The 21,849-nt window shown below is 53.3% G+C and overlaps 1 protein-coding gene across 1 annotated transcript in view; it reads right to left on the reverse strand.

The window, feature by feature from the left end:
* Fcgbp (IgGFc-binding protein) overlaps positions 1–21,472 on the reverse strand; it is a 35,198-nt gene extending 13,726 nt beyond the window's left edge. Inside the window, 11 exon segments of the mRNA XM_087907318.1 lie at positions 470–807; positions 1,739–1,880; positions 3,083–3,282; positions 3,375–3,960; positions 6,536–7,128; positions 8,436–9,003; positions 12,261–12,865; positions 13,527–14,097; positions 17,261–17,353; positions 17,355–17,611; positions 21,379–21,472. Coding sequence (XP_087763444.1) covers positions 470–807; positions 1,739–1,880; positions 3,083–3,282; positions 3,375–3,960; positions 6,536–7,128; positions 8,436–9,003; positions 12,261–12,865; positions 13,527–14,097; positions 17,261–17,353; positions 17,355–17,611; positions 21,379–21,433 — 4,008 coding nt within the window. The 5' untranslated portion in view covers positions 21,434–21,472.
* Between the last annotated feature and the right edge of the window lie 377 nt (positions 21,473–21,849).

Genomic DNA, 21,849 nt, shown 5'->3' on the forward strand with positions numbered 1-21,849 from the left:
TCTGTTCTAGATGTTTCCCTCCCCAGAAACATGCCTGGGCTCGAATCTAGGCCTATCACATTGTGGGTCCAACGACATTTCCCCAGGGTCACCTAAGACCATCGGGAAACACAGATATTCATATTATGATTCATAACAGTATCAAAATGACAGTTATGAAGTAGCAACAAAAATAATTTTATGGTTGGGGTCAGCACACCTTCAGGAACTGTATGAATGCGCCACAGCGGTAGGAAGGGTGAGAACCGCCGCTCTACATGAAGGCCAACATCATGAGTCTACTGTGAACCGTTAGTAAGAGGGCTACGCTTAATTCCCAGGAAAAGGCTGCCCTCTCTTGTAATTTCCCCCATGTGGTTTCTTGTCTATGTGAAAACAGACTTTCCAGCTCCTAACTGCTGTTAGTTACTCCAGGGTTCATTCGGCCTCATGTCCCTGGGTGTTCCTGGGACCATCATCTTTAACATACCCGGACTTTGCCAATCTCGTTCTTGTGGATGGTGATGTTGGTGTTGAGGGCGCTCACAGTGACCAGTCTCACATAGGACACAGCCGGGTTGCCCCGGTTCTCATTCTTGGTTGTGACAGTGAAGGGAGTCAGGCCCTCGGCACTGACCCCAGGACAGGCAGTTCCTGCCAGCAGGTAGCTGCAGGTGCCCTGGAAGTCAAAGTTCCAGCCGTCGAAGGAGTGGTAGTGAGGGTCACCCCACAGCCAGCATGTGGAGTTATAGTTGGGCACACACACGCCCTGACCGCCTTGATCCTTGCAGGTCTCCTGAGGCCGGCAAGTGACGTTGAGGCATGGGTCTGTGGGGAGAGGAGAGATACACTGAGGCTCTGCCCGCCGCAAGCATGGCCGCTCCCAGCGTCCCCCTAGGTCTCTGCTAGGGACACCAGCTCTGCCTGTTGCTGCAGGTGTGACCAATGTCCTGATACCTGAGCCCTAGGCCCTGAAGTTGCTGTGGAAGACCAGACCCTGGGAAGCCAGCACTCGGAGTCCAGAAATTTCATTTGTTATGCCTGTGGTCCTCACGTTAACTCTCTGGGCTTGGATATCCCACAGTGCGAAACTCCATGCCTGGGTGTTCCATCGAGCGCCAGGGTCTCACTTCTAGGGCTTGTCCTCAAGGCCTCCCCCTCCCAAGCCTCCACTAGTGCCCCTCTCTCTGTGACTCCAGCTTGGTGTCCAGGCATCCAGCCTTCACACTCGCTCCTTCGTCTTGTTGCCTCTTTGAAATCAGCCTGGAAGCTTTGTCAGCAGAGGGCGTTAGGGAGTCTGTGGGGAGAGGGGCCCCCTGTCCTGACAACCTGCTCTGCTGAGTTACTGGCCTGTGGCCGCTGGGACCCTGGCTCTCTAGCTGGTCTCCTGGAAGCACAAGGTGGCTGCTTCCAGCTGATTTCTCCAGCATTCCAGGGGGTGGGGCGGGGTTCACTCCTGCATCTCCACCCTGCTGGATCCTCTGCCACCCAGTAGCTGCAGGGTACCTTCTCCAGTGAGGTGTCTGTGCAGATCTCCACCACCAAAATCTTGCCCTGAGGGTCCCGTAGCCTCAAATCCCTTAAGGTTCCTTGACACCCAGACTGGGTAACCTCTGCCCTTGGCTCCTGGAATCCCCGCCTGAAGTCTGACACCTCAATCCACAGGTCTTTGCACCTCTCACCATGAAGTCATATCCCCCTCAGCTCCCAGCCTCTGTCCTGTGTCCTCCCACACCAGCCCAGACCCACTGCACAGCACCTTTGGTGACGCAGGTCAGGATGCCTCCTGAAGGCTCGCACACCTGTCCTGGATTGCAGCTGTGATCCTTGCACACCATGCCTTCTCCTGAATGGCACACACATTGCTGTTGGCAATTTTCAATGAGAACTGACTCTTCTGGCTGTGGGGACAGAGAGCATTGCCATCAGTAACGAGAGGGGTGCGGACTCGGGCATGCCCAGAGTTCCGGGCAAAGAGAGCACTGGGGTACACAAAATGGCGACTCTGCAGCATGGTTCCTTGTCAGTGAAGCTGAGGCGCAGGTGACCTCGAGGCCCAACTCATTCAGCTACTCATTCACTATTCGTGTAGTTGCCCATTCATTCTAAAGTGTGCACTTAATTGATTGTCGCTGCTCAGGAGGAGCGGAGTTAGGAGCCAGAGCAAAGGTTCTGGCGCACACGGCCCTGCTGAGTCAGGCTCCACTGTTTCTGAGCTGGACGACTGCACAACACTGCTTAGCTTCTTTGTGCCTCAGCTTCTTCACCGTAAGTGACAGCTAGACACAGGACCAGTCCAAGGAAGGAGACCTGAGTCGTTAACATGTATAAGGCAGAGCCGGGACAGGAGAAGGAGCTCTTCAGTAATGCAGGCTGCTTTGGGAAGGTGAGGAAAGATGAAGCTAGGCTTGCGGGGAGCTTGGTTTTGAAGCCAAGTTATGAACAGGAATATAGTGATTCAAGCCAGTGTTCTCTCAACAAATGCACATTTGAGAATTTCCATAATGTGAAGGCAGGCTATATACACACGTGTGTGTGTGTGTGTGTGTGTGTGTGTGTGTGTGTGTAAGACGTATGTACATGATAAGATGGGTTCATGATAACATTATGCACACATCTGCTCCCAGGAGCCCTCACTCCTGCAAAGGAGCCGGACTTAAGCAAACACACACTCTAGTCAGAGGGCTCTCTGTGGGAGAGAACAGGGAAAGTGGAGGGAGTAAGCACCTGGTGTCACAAGCAAAATCTCATCCTCCAGACCTGGAAGAACACCTCTGCTCAGATCTGGGATTCAAAGTTAAGTCTTGATCTGGGGAGGCAGTGGGGAATTTAAAACTTCAGGACCCATGATCATATTTCAAAAGATCTCTCCACAGTCGTGGGGAGGGTATAGCAAAGGAAGCAAAAGTGGGGACTGGGAAAGGATAACACGGACCAAAGTAGGGGTGCAGGGGTGCGGGGAGGGCAGGGGATGGTGGGGGACAGAGGTGAGCAGGGAGATGTTAAACAGGCTGCACAGTGGAAAGGCTATAGTGCTAATGGGCAGTGGGAGGGGGTGCCCAGGAAGATGCCCTGGGTTCTGTACAGATGGATGGATTCTTACCTCATAGTAGACCCCATTGTGGTAGCAGCCACACTCCTGGACGGGCACACAGGTTTTTCCATTGTACAGGAAGCCGGAGTCACATTCACAGCCCTCAGCACACACTTCTGGGCACTTGGGCGGGGCACTGAGAGCCCAGCAGCCCAGGGAGCAGGTGTCTGCACAGACCTCATAGTGGCTGTGAGGGGGGCACTCCATTGCTGCAAGAAGAAAATGCAGGGTGGGGTGAGGATTCTACTCCTTTTCTGCCCCAGCCTCCCTGTTCCCTACTCCTCAATGTCCTGTAACTCACGACAGAAGGTTTCGGTCCTCCACGGTTCCACTTGCCCTCCAGCTGCCTGGCAGGCGCTCACATAGGCATGGATGTTGTTGCAGAGAATGCTCAGGTTCCCCTCACTCTGGCAGAGATCAAAAACACAGTCTTCCAAGAGACCACTGGGGTCTATCAGCTTGTGGCAGGCAGCCAGTGGCCCCGAGGTGCTGGTGAGCAGCCCGCAGAACTCCACCCCATAATACTTGTCCTCCAACTCAGGGCTACAGTCCGTTTCACAGCTGTCCCCTGTGCAGGGGGGAGATGCTGGAGCACAGGGGGAGTCAGGCACAACTTCCTCCCAGGAGTTCCCAAAGTCAGTGGCGTCAGATGCCAGTGAACCATTTGGCTTCTGGAAGTCATCCTTGGGGTCCCCATTGTAGTCTCCACAGAGACCACACATCTGCTGGTAGTAGCTGGCTGGGATAGTGACCTGCACGTAGTACATGAGGTCATAGACCACACGCAGGCCAAAATCAGTTTCAATCACAACATCCCACCCATGCTGGGAGACACGGATCTTGCCCCCATCCAGATCCACCGGCAGCTTCATGTCCACACCGTTCACCTGGGAGACGGAGAATACCAAGCTTCAGAGGACACACTTTGAGGCAGCTGTCCCTAAATGTTCCTACCTAACACTGAAATCCTGTGTGATCTCATTTCTCTAGGTCTCAGTTTACATATTTGTAAACTATACATAGTAATAGTGTCTTATAGTGGGTGGAATGATGGTTTCCAAAGGGTAAGCCCACCCAGCAGTTAGGAACGTTTATTGCTGCTCTATCGGAGGACCAGGGTTCAAACCTCAGCACCTACATCCACAGCTCACAACTCCTGTCACTCCTGCTCCAGTGGACCTGGCGCTCCTTTCTGTCCTCTGTGGTCACCCACAGCACATGGGCATACTCACAGAGACATACATAAATAAAAAGGTAAGTCTGCCAAGAACCTCAGAGAGCAACCATATTTGAAGAAAGATCAGCAGGTGTAATTGGAGCTACTGTCTAGAAGTGAGGTAATCCTAGATCAGGCTGGACCCACAAGTGTCCTATGAAGGGAGAAGAGAAGAGGAAAGAAGAGGAGGGGCGGGAGAGGGAAGACAGGGGATGGGAAGAGGCAAGATCCAGGCAGGGATGTGGATGTTGACGACACTCCAAGCAAAGGGACAGACAGCTGAGCCACCAAAAACTAGAGGAGCAAGAAGGTCCCCCTTCCGCCTCTAGAGAGGGCATGACCTTGCTGCTGCCTTCATTCTGGACTTTAGACATCTAGAATGGTGAGACTACAAGTGTGTTGCTTTAAGTCAGCAAGCTTGGGGCATTTTGTCACAGCAGCCACTAGGGAACTGTCACAGGTCTCAGAGGGGTAGTGACCTCACCAGCCTGGGTGAGGGGATCCTTCGTTACCAGGTGACATGGTGACTGATAATACAGGGACTGAGCCTGGAGGCACACGCTGACCTGAAGCTCAGCCCACCCTTTACTCCTCTGAGCCCTTGGGCAGGGATTCACCTGTGTTTCTGCTTCCTGTCTGTCTAGGGGGATCGGGCGCTTTGTCTACAGAGTGTCATCTAGGGAATCTGATACATAACCTGTGCAAAAGCTTGGGCTGTGGACCACACCCCAATGAGCCCCTCCCGTGACTGGGGCTGTGTTTGCAAGTGGACAGTCAAGGGCACTCAGAGTTGCTGCTGTCCCTGTGACTGGATGCAAAGTCAGGCTCCACCCCTCATCTGAAGATCGCCTGAGGGCTCTGGCTCCAGTCAGGCCTGGAGGTGCACACCTGGTCACCACAGATGTGCCCTTCCTCACACACACACCCTGCACAATGGGTTTACAGAGCTGTGAGGAGACGGGGAGAGGGCAGGGGAAAGACATGCCCAGGCATGTCTAGAGTGTCCTAAAGACATCAACAGTCAATCCTCCCTAGCAGGCTGTCCATGAATAAGGGCAAGTCATTTAATGTCTGGGTTTGGTTTCTCCCTCTGCAGTGAGGGACAGTCGCAGGGTTGCTAGGGTTTGGTAAGACGTGAATAATGGACAGAGACTGTCCCCATGTGTCTGGAGCTGCCTTCTTGTCAGGTGCTAATCTGAGAGCTTGGGGCTCGCTAGGGAAGACTTTCCACTCTGTAGCCCATGCCCAGGGCATGTGACAGCCCTTGTACCTACTGCTACCAGAACAATGGCTGTGTGCTGCATGTCAGCGGGGGATACTCCCGTGTATCTCAAATGCTGGTCTCCCTGTGAGATCCAGTTCTTCCTACTCAGAAAAGTATGTAGCAAGGGTCTAGTTTATGGATTCTGGGTTCAAATCCTGCTGTTGCGTGAATGATCTCCGCAAGGGTCATATTATTTGACTCCCAGTCAGAGGCACTATTTTGGGAGGTTCTGGAAATTCTAGAAGATGGGACCTAGCTGAAGGATGAAGGTCACTGGAGGCAGGACTTCATGGCATCCTGCACCTGGCCCTTTCATCTCTCCCTCTGCTGTGTCTGTACGCAGCTCTCCTCTCCCACATGTCTGCACAGCCTTTATGTCCTTCTCAAGCTCACAGGGACAGACAAACACGCACTAAACTCTCGGAAACCCTGAACGACAATGAGTATCTCCTCCCTGAAGTAGCTCTTTCAGGTCTCTGCAACAGAAAAAAAAAAAAAAAACCTAACACTGGATAACACTGGATTCTCTCAGGGACCTCGGGACAGTGAGGGAACTCTCCCTCTTAAAAAGGAAGCAAATTATGATGCCTCCAACGCCACAAGGCTACAAGGAGTGTGTGTCTACACCAACAGCTATAGATGACAGGATCACAGACTGGCCTATCTGAACTTTCTTCTGTGTGATTGTACCATGTTCTGCCTATGGTGAGAGCCCAGCGAGGAGCCTGGGGCAGGCACCACACTGAAGGAAGATGGAGGACAGGGGGAGATGAGGAAAGAGTCAGAAGGATGAGGCAGAAGAAGAGCTGTGGCCATATGGCAAAAGGTCCCAGTGCCTGGCCTCGCTCTGGACTTTCCACCAATACTTCCTCTAATTGGGACCCCCACTTCCCATTTTCTCCAGGGGCTCTGCATGCTCTCCTTGTGCTGCCCATACGAGGCTCTAAGGGATCCTCCTCCCATCCCCGGCCCCTGCTCTCACCTGGACCTTCCACTGACTCTGCTCCAGTCGCAGGGTGTGGTTGGCCACCAGGACCGTGATCGCCTTAGTGGCACTAGCATACCCGTTGCCCCAGGGTGCATTCTCCTGCAGGACAGTGAACTCTTGTAGGCCGGTCAGGTTTCCACAAGTTTGTGTTAGCACATACACACAGGAACCCATGAAGTCAAAGCGTTGGCCATCATAGGTGACGTAATGAGGATCTCCTGATGCCTGGCAGGTGGTAGTGCCCATAGGCACACAGCCCAGGACTCCATTGGATGGCTGGCAAGTCTCATGTGAACCACAGGATGAGGGTTCACAAGAAACCAGGCCACCTTCCTGGCAGTGGCAAAGAGAGTCACATCCAGGTCCAGGGTAGAAGGTTTCTCCTGGTGGGTAGTAGGTGCCCTGGTATACACAGCCGCAGGAGGCTAGAGGCACACAAGACTCACCACTGAGGGCAAAGCCGTCATCACAAACACAGCTCTCTTGGCATTCTGAGCCACAGCCTTGGGACACTTTCAGGTCTCCACAGGATATTGGGCATCCATAGGAACATTGCTCATAGTGACTGTTAGGTGGGCAGGTCAGTGCTGCAGGGAGAGGTCATCATAATCAGTAACTCTTTCAGAGGACACAGTGGATGCCTCCCATATACATTTTTCTACACACATGCAAGTTACCCAGCTGCAAGATGTCTGTATTTTTAATGGAGCCAGGAGAACAACTCCTGTAACATTTTATTTGATCCTATCAATTAATATTTGTTTCTAACAAATAGTGAGATTTGTGATTATCTCTAACGGCTCTTCAGGTTTGGTATAAATTTGGTGCAATGCGTGTTTTAAACATGTACACACATGTAATTTACGCAGTGCTTCTGTGGATATTGTCTTTCTTTCTCACCATTCTCCCTCCCGCCCATCCCTCCTCTTGCTCCTTGCATTTTCTTTTAACTCAGAACCTTTGACAGTCAAGCAATTCTACCATTCTCCAGCAGCACGCACACACACACACACACACACATGCACACACACACACGCACACACGTACACACACATGCACACACACACGCACACACGTACACACACACACATGCACACACAAACACACAAGTGGCCGTAATAGCAGTTTTAAATGACAATACCATGTTGATCTTTGTGGAATGGATGATGGGCATAAAGGATCCACTGTCCTAGCATGCTTTGTGGTAGGTTCAACTTTTCCCACAACGAAAGGTTCTTAAAAGTCAAAGATTACCACTTTCTGGGAGTTTTGATGCTTGCAATTATCTGCTCTTCAGATGGAGCAGCTAGAGGGGCACGTTCCACTCGCAGAGTTCAAATTTTCCCCCCAAGGCCAGGGAACCTGGCACCATTTCCACAGTTTGGCCTCACGCTGAAAGCTAGTCGAGCTGTGTGCTTATGTGCACAGTTAAAACATGTGCAGTGCAGGGCATACTCAAGCAAGGTTTAAAACTCAGGAGACGTGTGCATGGCTTTCCAAATCTCCGCGAAAGACAAGCAAAACTGCTTGCCCGCCCTTCCTGCACCCACATCTGAAGCAGAGAGATGTGCATGGGTTAAATGGTGAGATGGGACCAAGGAGACATGCAGAGAGTCCAGGCTCCTTCCAAACACGGCACCACTGCTTCTCTCTGACCGGCAGCGGACACAAGCAATCTGACTTGGGGTCACCGTGATTTTCAGTCACCAGTGTCACTGTATGCTGTTGTGACTTCCTGGTTGTCATGAGTGCGGGCATGTAACTATGAGCTGGTACTCTTCCAAGGTATAAACAATCCCTGCCTCACCAGGCATCCAAAGGATTAAACAATGCTACTTGTATATTAATGAACAAACATCAGACCCAATCCCAGGTTGCCACTGTTGGTACTCACGGCAAAATTCCTCGCTCCTCCAGGGATGCACAGTGCCCCCAGCAGCCTGGCATGCAGCAGCATACGCAGCCAGGGCATCACATAGTGGCTTAGTCTGACCGGGCAGCAGGCAAAGGTCATAGACACAGTCACGTAGCGCACCCTGGGGGTTCAGCAACTTGTGACACTCCCTGAAGGGACCCGCAGAATCAGTAAGGATCCCACATTCCTTTTTGCTTTGTTGTTGCTGGGCCACAAGTGAATCCAGCTGGGAACAGTCACCAGGATTAGTTGCTCCACACCCAGGTATTATCTCCTCCTGCCAGCTATTTCCAAAGTCCAGAGTGCTGTTGGCTTGGCCTCCATCCTTTAGAGCCAGATCATCATCTGGGTCCCCATTGAAGTTCCCACAGAGCCCACACACAGCCTTGGCGTAGCTGCTGGGCACCTTGGCAGTTACACGAGCATCCCAATTGTAGGTAACGGTCAAGCCAAAGTCTGTGCGTATGACAGCATCGTTGCCCTGGCGGAACACCTGAATTTGCCCGCCTGCAGCCTGGAAGGGCAGGTACTGAAGGATGCCGTCCACCTGGGCAGAGATTAGGGCAGAGCAGCGGGTCAGTGTGGCCGCGCTTCGCTCAGCTGGCTTCAATCACCCCACCCTCCTGGGTTCTGCCTCAGGGCTTCACAACCGCTACTCCCTCTGCCTAACACATCACCCATCACTCCTCATCCTCTCCACTGGGGCCCAGATCTCTCCTGCCTTTCCAAGCCTGTCCCGCCTGTCTCCCTGGTACTTGCTTGAGAATGTCCCCACGGGCTCACGTGTTTAAACGCCATCCATAGCTGATGGAAATGCATTAGGAGGCTTCGAAACTTTTAAGAAGTGGGCCCAGCTTGGAGGAGGACAAAGCTGGGAGGAAGGTTTGGCAGGATCTAGCTCACTGACCTCACTCTTTGCTTTCTGGTTCACTGAGATGTGAGCAAACCTCTCCGCATAGTCCAGTTACTATGGAGTCAATAGCCATGTCTTCCTACCCCAGCGTACTGTATCCCCTTAAACCATGAGCTGAAGTGAACCCCTCTTGTCAGGCACTGGGTAACCCATCGGCAAGTTTTCCCGAGTCTAGCCTCACCTCTGCACTCTGCCTGAGTCTAGCCTCACCTCTGCACTCTGCCTGACCACCATCCACCAACTCTGCTGCTTCTGCTTTATCCTCCTGGGCTTGCCTACAGTTCAAGTGTCTCACACAGAATGGCTCTGCCAGCATCTTACCCGTCATCCCCCAGTCTCTGCTGTCTCTGACTTTCCAGGCCTTGCCCCCTCTGAGCTCCTCCTCTTCCACAGCACCCAGCAACCGCACCCCGCTCTTGGCATGCCAACGTCCCCGCCAAACCTCTCATTGCGGCCTTCAAGGATCTAGGTCTGGTCCCACTCTCCCCTAGTCAATACCCCAGCATAGCCCTGCCCCTGCACCTCCAATCATGCATGACTTGAACTCTTGAACTCACGTTCAGTCCAGACTTAGGGCTCTTGTACTTGCTATACCCCTGCTTGTAAGATTTTCACTCACGTCCACACACCAGCTCTCAAATAGCTGCTGCTATCTCCTTTACATTCTACTTCAGGTCCAGCTGCTCTACCCAGCTGGCACTATTCATGCCCACTTTTCTGACCCACAATTCCTCCGGCTTCTGCATGCCAGTTCCCAGTGTTACTCTTGCAGGAGTGTTCTCTTCCTCTCAGCGCTACTCTAGTCTCTGCGAGACTACCCAGTCTCAGGCTTCATATCTGCTGTTGCCTCTGCCTGGAAGATGCCACCATATACCTGGTGGCATTTTCTTTGTTCTCCAGGCTGCACCTGAGTTCAAGAGCTTGGTTCCAGTTAGCCCCTGCCCCGTCTCTGCTCACCGGCTCCGGCCCCTGCCCCGTCTCTGCTCACTGGCTCTGGACCCTGCCTCGTCTCTGCTCACCGGCTCCGGCCCCTGCCCCGTCTCTGCTCACTGGCTCCGGCCCCTGCCTCGTCTCTGCTCACTGGCTCCGGCCCCTGCCCCGTCTCTGCTCACTGGCTCTGGACCCTGCCTCGTCTCTGCTCACTGGCTCCGGCCCCTGCCCCGTCTCTGCTCACTGGCTCCGGCCCCTGCCCCGTCTCTGCTCACCGGCTCCGGCCCCTGCCCCGTCTCTGCTCACCGGCTCCGGCCCCTGCCCCGTCTCTGCTCACCGGCTCTGGCCCCTGCCCCGTCTCTGCTCACCGGCTCTGGCCCCTGCCCCGTCTCTGCTCACCGGCTCTGGCCCCTGCCTCGTCTCTGCTCACCGGCTCTGGCCCCTGCCCCGTCTCTGCTCACCGGCTCCGGCCCCTGCCCCGTCTCTGCTCACCGGCTCCGGCCCCTACACTCAAGCTCCACCGGCATCCTTGCTGCTTGCTGCCCACTGGAGCTCATCCCTGCCTCAGGACCTCCTCCCTCCTGAAACTCCTGTCTGTCCACTTTCCTCACCATCTGTTGCATGTCTCACCCTGGGCCAAGCAATAGACTATAACAGACCCCTGCAGGTTGGAGAAGTACTCTGCAGTTAGCAGTACTCTCACAGAGAACGCAAGGACTGAGTTCGGTTCCCAGAACACATGGTGGGTAGCATATTGACTGTAACTCCAGCCCAGAGGGATCCCATACCTCTGGGTTCCTCTGGCGCTATATTCACAACCCAAGTCCTCCAGTTAAAAATAATAAAATAATTTTTTAAAGTATGAACTCCAGGGCAAAACGTCAGAGCTTCAAAATCTAGCTCATGGGCATCTCAAACTCACTAAAGTCCTCTCAGTAACACACAACTGTGCTTCTGTAGGCGATTTTACTTCTCTGTGTTCCCACTTTTTTCAGCCAAAGATGAACTACTTTGCTGCCTTGCTGTGGAGAGGAGTTCACTTAGCCCACTGACGTTGGTAGTGACATAGTGTGTGCTAGCTGTTATTGCCCGGGCCTTGGGCAAATGTCACTTCAGAGGGGTGAGAAAGCAAATACCTGTTAACTGTTACCCCCTCTCCCAATCTGGAGCCCCCCTCTCCCTGCCCCTTCACTCTAAGATTACTTTGGGGAACTAGGGGTGAAAGTGTGTGAGAGGGTACTCAGGGCCCAGAGCACAGAAGTTCTCTCTGTCTCCCACTTCCAACGTTCCCGTGCCCTCTCCAGGGGATGGGCAAACTCCAGCTAGCGCCCTTACTTTTTTATTATAAGTACGGGGCATTGTGTGAACACCCAATGGCTTGCTTCTCCAGTTTTACTTTCGGTGTCTCAGTGGGTGGGGGCTGGGCCCTTCCCAAGGCCACCCCGACACCTGTAAGCGCTGTGCTGCTCCGGCTTGCTCCCAGGGGCCCAATGAGGGTCTGGGTTATCTAGGATGCACACCCAGCTAGATACTGGCATTCCATATATCATCTTGCTCTAGGAACCACCATCTTTCAGAAGATGCCCAACTCTACAACTCTGAGGTTTTGGAAGAAAGACGACAACCAACGACATCTACTGGGCACCAAGGCATCTTTGAAAGACCAGGCAGGCATGAGTTCATTAGAGCTCCACAACCACCCAGCTGCTCCAGACTGCTGCTGCTCCAGAATGAAGCCTCTCTTACTCCGTCCTTTCTCAGAGGAAAATACAAAGGCTACAGACAGTCAGAGATGAGAAAAGGTGGCGCTGCCTGGCTTCAGGGCTTCCCCCTTAGCCACAAGATTTTTAAATAAGCCCCTCCCACCACAACCACAGCCACTAACCTTTCTGGGGATTCAGAGCGTCCGTCCCCTCCCCCCGGCCCCCCCTCCGCCCAGTTCCAAGCCCAGTGGTGCTCACCATCACTCTTGCTGGGTACTCTCTACGCACGGCCACCTCTACACCAAGGGCCACCACCCGCACAGCTCTGGTGTAGCTCACGGTCTGGCTGCCTCGATGTTCATTTTCCACCAGCACCTTAAACTCGGGCAGCGCAGCATCCTGGCCACACGAGCCCACCAGCAGGTATGCGCAGGTACCCATAAAGTCAAAGCGTTTTCCATCAAAGCTCACGTAGTGCGGGTCTCCGGACGCCTCGCAGCTGGCGAAGCTGTCCGGGTAGCAACCCAGGAGGCCGTTCAGCACACGGCAGCGCTCACCAGAAGGACATCCTGATGTGTCTCTGCAGATCACCTTTTGGGTGTCTGCATCACAGGTACAGCGTTGCCGACATAGGTCATCAGCAAACACTTCCTGACCCGGGGCCAGGGGGCGGCCTTGGTAGATGCAGCCGCAGGATGACTCAGGCACACATTCGCCACCACTGGCCACAAAGCCCGGAAGGCACACGCAGCCCTCCACACAAGGGCGCCCAGAGCAGTTGGCCGGTACAGCTTCTGAGTTGCAGGAGGCTGGGCAGGCAGGACTGCAAGTATCATAGCGGCTGTTGGCTGGGCAGGTCAGGGCTGTGGAAGGACAGAAGTTGTGTTGGACAAGGGTGGGGCTCCCCCAGACAATGCTGCTTCCTCAGAGCTCCACACCCCTCAGTTAATGGCACTCAAACCTTCTTGATGCTCAGGGCCCAATGGTCTCCCCCACTCCATCCCTGCACAATCAATCAGTGGGCAAATCCTGTGACTTTCACTGTCCGAGCCCATCCAGAATCTGTTTCCACAGCCCATGAACCTCAGCAGCCTCCTGCCTGGTGCCCTGGTCCCCTGTACCAAATCTGCTCCTCACAGAAGCCAGAGGGACTGGGAATGCAGGATCAGACCATGAACCTCACCCCTACCCTCCCATGGCTCCATCTGGGGGTGGGGAGCAGAGTCCTCCCCAGGCTCCTGGGGTTTCCCTCATCATCTCCCTGTTCCCTCCCGCCCCCTCACTCCCCTACCTATGCCTGTGCCTTCTCCGTCTCAACCTCCAATCACTCCGAACTCTCCCTATCCAGTGATATGTCTGTCCCAACCTTAGGCTAACTTTGGCAAAGCTTGGATGTCTTGGCCAACCTACGTCTCTGGCATTGTCCAGCATCAGGCTGAATCACATTCACGACTCAGATGTTGAGCAAATGCAAGGGGGTTCCCAGGCCCTCACCATGGGCTTCCCATCCTAGGTGCTACTTACGGCAGCCGGCGTGTGACCTCCAGTTCCCATCAGGGACACCTAGTACCGCACAGGCCTGCGCATAGGCGGCAAGGCTCCGACACAGGCTGAGGCGCTCCCCTCCAGTCACACACAGGTCAAACACACAGTCCTCCAGGAAAGGCTTGGGGTCCAGGAATTCGTGGCAGGCAGAGAAGGGGCCTGTGGACAGAGTTAGCAGCCCACAGAGCCGGTCTCCCTCATAGTGTTGGGTCTGGCCCGCAGTGCAGGAGGGACAATTGCCGTGACAGCCGTCATCACACAGGTAGTCCCCGTCATCCAGCCTCCAGCTATTCGCAAATTCCAAGGCATCTGGAGCCTGTACCCCATCAGGTGTGAGGAAGTCGTCAGCAGGGTCTCCATTATAGTTGCCACACAGCCCCCACACCTGGTTTTGGAAGCGCGTGGGCAGGCTCACTGTCAGCTGGCAATCCCAGTTATAGGTGACCACCAGCCCAAAGTCCAGCTCGATCACGCCTTGTGTTCCACTCTGGTACACAAGCAGCTGACCATCACTCAGGGAGGCGGGGAGGCGGGAGCGCTGATTGTCAATCTGCAGAGAGACGGCAGAGGTCAGGCCCTTGTGTAGTGTCCTCCACTCAAGTCCCCAGCTCTAGTCACACAGGGCGCCTTCCTTCCCTGCTCTTTCTTTGTCCTTCCCTAGGGATGCTTGCTCTTGTACCTCTAGTGGCCTGAAGTATTCTTCCCCAAGATGTAGATGAAGACCCCGCCCCCCAGCCAATGTCTGCCAGAGGTCACTGACTCAGTGAGGCCATCCCTGATCCCCTTCCTGTTGCCTCTTCTCCCCTGCTTCCCAGTCCCCATGGAGTCTAGCCTTCTCCCACAGTGTGCTAGTTCCCCACATTCCCCATCAGTCGGAGCCACTAGAAGGCCACCTCATGGTTTCACCTCCAGTGCCTCCAACAGTGCCTGGGCAGAACAGCAGGCTCACTACTAGCGTGAAGCCAATGTGAGGAAGGGACCTGGCAGGCCTGCTGGCAGCAAGGGGCAGCTGCAGGGAAGCAGCAAAACAATTCACGTTCATGCGACAGGGGGGCGAGAGACAGGACGCTGTGGGTAGAACTAGTCAAGACCAGCCACCGCCACAATGATGATACATCTCCCGAGGTTGCCAGCTTCATTAAACCCTCACTGTGGCATGTCAATCAGCACAGTAAGATCTCTGCCCAGGGGCAGCTATAACACAAGCACTGGCAAGTTCTGAATGGTGTACAAAGTGGCATACGGTCCTGAATGCCTCCTGTTTGCCATCATTCTTCTCTGGAACACACCTTCGCCCTACAAGTGTCTCATTTCTGTCCTGCACCTAGCCTCTGCCAACTGCTATGAAATAAACTCATTCCCCACCCTGCCCTGTGCTGGAAGACCCCTGGGGATGACGCAGAGAGATTAGCATCAGCAAACAAGGCAAGCTGAGGAGTCAGACTGTGACCCAGGAGGCTCTGGCAGAGGGTTGGGGCTGGATTGGAAGCCTTGGGAAAAGACATACTGAATTCTGCCAGCTAAGGAAGGCTCCCCAGAGAGGGGACAGTCGAGTTAAGCCCAGAAGGACCAATAAGAGCCCCAGCTATTCTGGAGGAGGTAGGAGGCTTGCAAGTGTGAGGCCAGCTGAGCAGCCCAGTTGAGCCCTGTCTCAAAAGGAAATGAAGAGCGCGGGAATGTTGCCCAGCGGCACAGCACACAGCTAGCATTTGTAAGGGGTGGAGTTCAATAACAACATTTCAAAACTTCAACATATTTTTTGAAAAAAAAAATGATTGACAGAAGGAGTTTCTTGTATGGAGGAGAAAAAAAAAAGCACCAACAGATAATGTCATATGCAGAAGTGGTAAATTTCATAATTTGCCCTTTGATGCAATTCTTTGTGAATCTCTACACTCCTTCTGTAGATAAGGCTGGCCTCAAGCTCACAGAGGTGAGGCACAACTAATCTAGGAGGGAAGCATCAAGCCAGTGATATGCAGAGACACTGTGTGAAGACAGAGGGACCGTCCAAGGCGATGAAAGGTCCTCCGCCTCAAGGGGGTTTTGGTGACACATCTGTGAAGACCTGTGCAGTGCACACTTACAGTGCGTACCCGTGCAGTGCACACTTACAGTGCGTACCCGTGCAGTGCACACTTACAGTGCATACCCGTGCAGTGCACACTTACAGTGCGTGGTTTTGGTTTGGAGGGGAGATGCGGGTTACTGTGGATTGAATCTGGGGCTTTCCAGCTGCAGAGGTGCACTTGGCAGGCAGGGGTAGGAGAACCTCTCCGTGAGGTTCAGGTCATCCTGGTCTACACAGTGACCAGGGTTACAGAGCAAGATTCTGACTAAAATAAAAGTTAAACCAGAAACTAGGGCATTACACACGCCGGACAAGTGCTGTACACGCAGTCCCTCATTTGCGGAGTCCACCTGGGCACTGGACCACTGGGCTGCGGTCCCATCTCGCCTTTGCTTTTCATCCACTAAACTGCCCAGCTCCTTGAGTAGCTTGGGTTTATCCCAGCCCATCAGGCTCAGCTATAGTTTTAATACACAAAACTTTATCTGGAAATTAAACAAAACTTATTTATGCATCACATTCTAGCTAACGATGTATATGCTGAAGTTGTTTTGGTGCTGTGGTCTGATGTCTGTAATTGGCTATCAAGGACATAAAAAAATGAGGCTGTCAATCTAACGGGGATGTACAGATGGGTATCTGAGGTAAACAAAGAATAGTTAAAATGTTTAGAGTCGATGCAGGGGGTTGATATATAAGTGTTCACTGTCTAAACTAAATACCCTGGCTCAAACATCTGAAATCTGAAATAATAAAATGAATCTGACACTTTCTGAGCATTAACACATGGGTTCAGTCCCCAATACCAGAAAGTTTAATAAGATAAAAAAAAAACTGTGTGTACTGAACATAGTGTGGAAAATTATCTTTAGGCTTTGTGTTAGAAATGTAATGGAACCTAAGTGAACTTGTGTTTGGGCTTTGGTCCCATCACGGTATGTACATGCAAATATTCCAAAAATTTAAAAAGTTCAAAATCTGAAGCATTTTTGGCCTCAAGCGTCTCAAACCAGGGACTCTCAACCTGAAAAGTGACTTAGGCTTGTTTAGAGACCTAACCATTTCCATGGTGATGGTAGGGAAGGTAGATAGCTGCTGCTTGCCTTCGCTGCCCAGCTAAGCATTCACCAGACTCAGTACAGAGACCCTGCAGCCAGCCTGCATGTGCCCCTTCCAGGTGGTACCAGAAGACCCAGCTCTCGGACCTTGGGAAATTACTGCGGTCCTTCAGCCTCTTTCCTCACTTGTCCCTGCTCAGCGTACAAGGCCACCTTAGGGAGGTCCTACAAGTGTTAAACTCACAATGTACAAGGAAATGGATCCGGCACCAGCGCAGGACCACCAGAGGAGATCATGTCACACCAGAGATCCCTACTGTTGGACAATTAGATCGTTTCTTTTTCTGTTTGCTTTTCCCAATAGCACTTAACTGTTTTCCTCCTGAGCAGTCACTAAGCATCCCTAATGTTTCCAGAAGTGGAGCTGGTGAGGGGAAGGTTTTAGAGAACCGCTACTGGTCCTCAAGTCTCACCAGTTCCCTACCGCCTCACCCACCAAAGGCCTTGAGCTTAGGGCCTGACAGCAGGACATGGCCTCCTGGTTTTGATTGGTGGCTCATGGGTATTAAACTCTGAACACTCACCTGGGCGAAGCCAGTTTCTCCACGAACCAGCGACACAGAGTGGCTGTAGGCGTAGACGGTGACCAGGCCCACGTAGGAGACTTGGACGCTACCCCCGGTGCTCATTCTTCGCCTCCACACTGAAGGCCGGCAGGCTCATGTCCTCTCCAGTCAGCTCAGCCATGGTGTAGGAGCAGGTGCCCATCATGTCATAGCGGCGGCCATCGAAGGTGGTGTAATGGGGATCACCCTGGGCACGGCACACAGCTGTGGACTCTGCCACACACCTGGCTTCTCCACTCACCATCTGGCAGCGCTGCCCAGATGTACACCGCATGCCTTGGCAGGAAGTCTCTGCTGCGGAGAGCCGAGCTGGGGAGGGAAGAGAGTTAGAAATAGAGTTGGAAACGTTCATGAGGTCAGAACCCCGGAGCCCTCCTTCAGTATGGACTATGGGCAGTGGGCTCACGACCACCCATTTTACAGGCATGGAAATGGAGGTTTGAGGTCTCAAGGAGAGGGATTCTCCGGGTTTCCTGACACCCCAGGGCTTCTGATTTCACTGTTTAGCACAGCTTGGCCCAGAGGAATGGCAGGCGGTGGAGAGGGAGCAGAGCAGCCATTGGAACATTCAACCGTTCACAGTTCCGTTTCCCTCATCCTGGTCTTCCCATCCGGCTGGAATGGCCGAAGGATAGGAACTGGAAGACAGGGCAGGGCGTTGTGGGAAGTGCTTTCTGTGTAAGCAGGAGGACCTGAGTTCTGGTTCCAGCCCATGAAGAGCTGGGGTGATGGCAGTGGGTTAGCTCAGTGAGCGGGAGGGAGCAGGACAGTCAGGTCCCGGGCTGGCTGGTCGGCCAGTTTAGCTGACTGAGAGCTCCACGTTCAGAATCTCAAAAGCCAACAGACAAGATAATGGGAGCAGCAGAGGATACCTGCCATTGACCTCTGGCCTCTACACATGTGTGCTGGGGTATGCATACCTGCAAACACACACGCATGCCTGGGTGTGATACCTGCTTGCACACAGGTACACATGCATGTGTATATGTAAGTATTTGCCTGGGTGTGCAAATCTGAATTCACACATGCATGCCTGGGTGTGTATACATGTAGATACACACATGTTGTAAGTACCCCTTGAAGTGGGGTGGCATTTTGCCAGGATAAGGAACCCCCGGGTCTAGGTTCTAAGTCTGAAGAAGACCATCTGGGAAGAAACAGCCCTTCCTGGTCAGCTTCCAGCCCTCAAGAGCTCTCCCCTCTGACCCTCCTGGCAACAGCTCACCCTGCACCACCCTGATCTTTCACCACAAGCTGATCTAAGGAATTTACACGCTTTCATTTGTTCCACTCCTGCCACAGTTCTGGTGTGTGTGTGTGTGTGTGTGTGTGTGTGTGTGTGTGTGTGATTATCCCTACTTCAGAATCACAGAAACTGAAGCCTAGAGAGGTGGAGTGATGGCCAAAGGTCATGCAGGCACAGCTGGGGTTTAACCCCAGGCCCTCTGCCTCTGGCCCTGTGTCCTCACAACACCTGAGCTACCTGGTGGCATCTCTGGAATGGGCTGAGCCTGAGGTCTCACACAGGGCCAGATCCTGTCCCTTCACTCTGCCAAAGCACGTGAAGCACCCATGGGGCTGGAACGCAGACGCCCCACCTGGGGTCCTCAGTGTTACTACTTTGGATCTCCTGGCTCTGAGCATCAGCACTCCTGCAATAGGTGCAGCACTGCGGTTAGCAGCAGGTACAACTGTGGCAGTTGCTAAGGTAGCAAAATAGTGACCAGCCCCTTCCCAAAGAGCCCTCTGCCCTGGCGCCCTTCGTCTCCCTAGGACCCTCTATAACATCCCCACAAACCAATGGAGTTCACAGTAGGAGCTTCCCGATGCAGTGCTGTGGATAGTTGTGCCTCGGGTCGCTCTTGTCAGTAAATATCTAGGATCGTTTTCTATAGGGGTAGTGAAGGGATGGAGAGGAATTAAGGAAGTGTGCCATGGAGGATAGACGTGAGATAGAAAGATTAACTAAGCCGGGAAGCCAAAGAGGAATAGGTAGAGAAGGCATGGCTAGTAGGCCAAGGCCAGGGGTCGCTTCCCATCACTCACTCTTTCCACAGGCAGCTGCTGTCCCGTAGCCCACAGCCTGGGCCAGCCCGAAGGTGAGTAGCCCAAAGCCGGTGGAAGCCTCAGCTGTGTGTATCTTGTCATCAGTGCCAAGGTCCACTTCCGCATAGGAGAACTCACTGCCTGGCACAGCCACCCAGGTGAGCTTGGCCCCCATAGCCTGCCCATCCTTGGTTAGCTCACTGGTAGCCTTTGTCTGTGCAACCACCAAGGCCACACCCTCAGTTCCTGGCATACTCTTGATCACATAGGCAGAGCAGTAGGCTGCCACATCTGGGATCAGGACCAGGTAAGGGTCATAGGTCATTTGACCCTTTATGGCCCCTGTGCCAAACAGTACAACCTGGATACCCACATCTGCGGACAAGTAGAGTGGCCGGGTTGGCCGGATCTCAAACTCCGCCACATCGCCCATCTGGAGACCTCGGGAACCAATGGTTCCTCCGTGGTTGTATGTCAGTTTTGTGGTCTGGCTGGCTACAACATAGGCTAGATCATAACGGGACTGGAAGGCCAGAGGGGGAACCACATACTGGGTCCCCCAAGCAGATGTGGGGAGCAGTTGCTCCACCACATGGTTGCAGTTTGTGTGCTTCTGGGCACAACTGTGGCCAGAAAGAACAGACACTGGGCTGCTGGCTGTGACCCTTGACCCGGAGAGGTCTGCTGTGCTCTGTAGCTGGGCTACTTCATATGGTTCCAGAGTCACATTTACAATACTACCAGCTGGGTGGAAAGTATTGCGGAATGTCACTGCTGCCTTCAAGCTGATAATAACTGAGGCACCGGCTCTGCCAGCCACCACAGCAAACTCTTTTAAATGTTGGGCAGAGATGCCTGGGGGTGTGAGTACAAAGTACTCTGTACCCAGGGCTCCAACAGGCCAGAGCAATGTTAGCTCCGCTGTTCCGGGCTTGGCATTTAATGCCTGCACAGAGATGCGGTGGTCAGAGTGGACCACCACAGCACGCTGGAAAGTGCTGCTGCCAGTCATCTCTGCGTTGGCATTGATGTTGACCATGACTGACTCTCCAGGCTTCACTGTGACCTTCTGTGAGGTGCCATCGGCCTGGCTGAGGACGGTGACAGAGGTGGTGCTCTCTGACAGACTGGAGATGAAGACGCAGAGGGAGGCCGTGCTGTACCCGGGCTGGGAATTCTGCAGGAAGGCCGTGAGGAATTCTTCCCCACCAGTGTTCCTGGGGTCCACTGTGGCCTCCTGGGTCAACCCTTAAGAAAACGCAGTTGTGGGTCCACTTACCCATTCCTCCCCATTACAAACCCAGCTCGTTGCCCTGTGCCTGAGACCCTCTTGACATAATTCTCCCCCTCTGCTCCTATTTCCTTCCTTACCCATGCAGCATTTGTTCATCTGTAATCCTCCTCGACTTTTGCTGTCCCAGTGCCTGAGAACTCTGCACAGGGCTCTTGAACTCAAATGCCTCAGGACCAGGCAAGGACTGGAAATGTCTGAGATAGTCTAGGTAGCGGGACTGGGAACTGGAGCACCGTGCTCCATCTGAAACAGCTTTTGTTGGTTGTTAAGGTGAAAGATTGGAGCCTTTCACCTGTTTTAAGGAAAGCTATTTGGCTAGCTGAAGTTCTAAATGAACTCTCCATCCAATCTGTGTGGTTTCTGTCTGAATATGACTAGGGGATTTATGTGAAGCGGGAGAGGGATTATAGAAGTGTGGACAGAGTGTCTGAGAACTAGAGGGTAGTGGGCTTCTCAGTGTCCGTCCGTGTGTGTGTGTGTGTGTGTGTGTGTGTGTGTGTGTGTGTGAGAGAGAGAGAGAGAGAGAGAGAGAGAGAGAGAGAGAGAGAGAGAAATGAATTCTATAATATTTCTTTCACTACCTAAGGGCTTCTCCCATTTCAGCTAGCCTCTGTCTCACTTAAGTTAGCCTTGGGGTGGCACTGGGAAGCAGTCTGTGGAGGGGACAAAGCTTGAGGGTGCTGACCCGGGCAAGTAGACTTTCCCCAGATATAAATGGGGGCTTGATCTGACTTACCCCACAGGAGAGTCGCTCCAGCCCAGAGGGCCCACCAGCTCCACAGGGATCCCATGCCTGCAGCTGGGGGAGAGGAAGGGGAGATGCTGCTGTCTGCTTGGAGACCATTCCAGATAAGACAGAAGGGGACAGTCTCAAGAGAAGGGTTACCTGGGTGTAAGGAGGGCTCAGATGGGAAGAGAAGTCAAATAGATAGGACCAGATGGGTCTGGAGTAGGGGGACAAGGCTGGGAATGAGGAGAGGAGATCAGGATCAAGTGCAATAGGTAGGATATTGAATATTCAGGGGTCAGAAGGTAGAGGTAAAAGAGGCAGTCTAGAATTCAGATCCAGAATAGGGCGCTAGTTGTCCCTCTTAGGCAGGAAATCCCAGCCCTTCTCACCTACGGGTCCCGGAGCTGCAGGACCAGATTGCATGCTAGGCTATATAGTGGAGATTCCTGGCCCCTTGGGCCACACCCTGGGTCACCT

The sequence above is a fragment of the Myodes glareolus genome, chromosome 1 (assembly GCF_982192425.1).
Source record: "Myodes glareolus chromosome 1, mMyoGla1.1, whole genome shotgun sequence".
NCBI lineage: Eukaryota > Metazoa > Chordata > Mammalia > Rodentia > Cricetidae > Myodes > Myodes glareolus.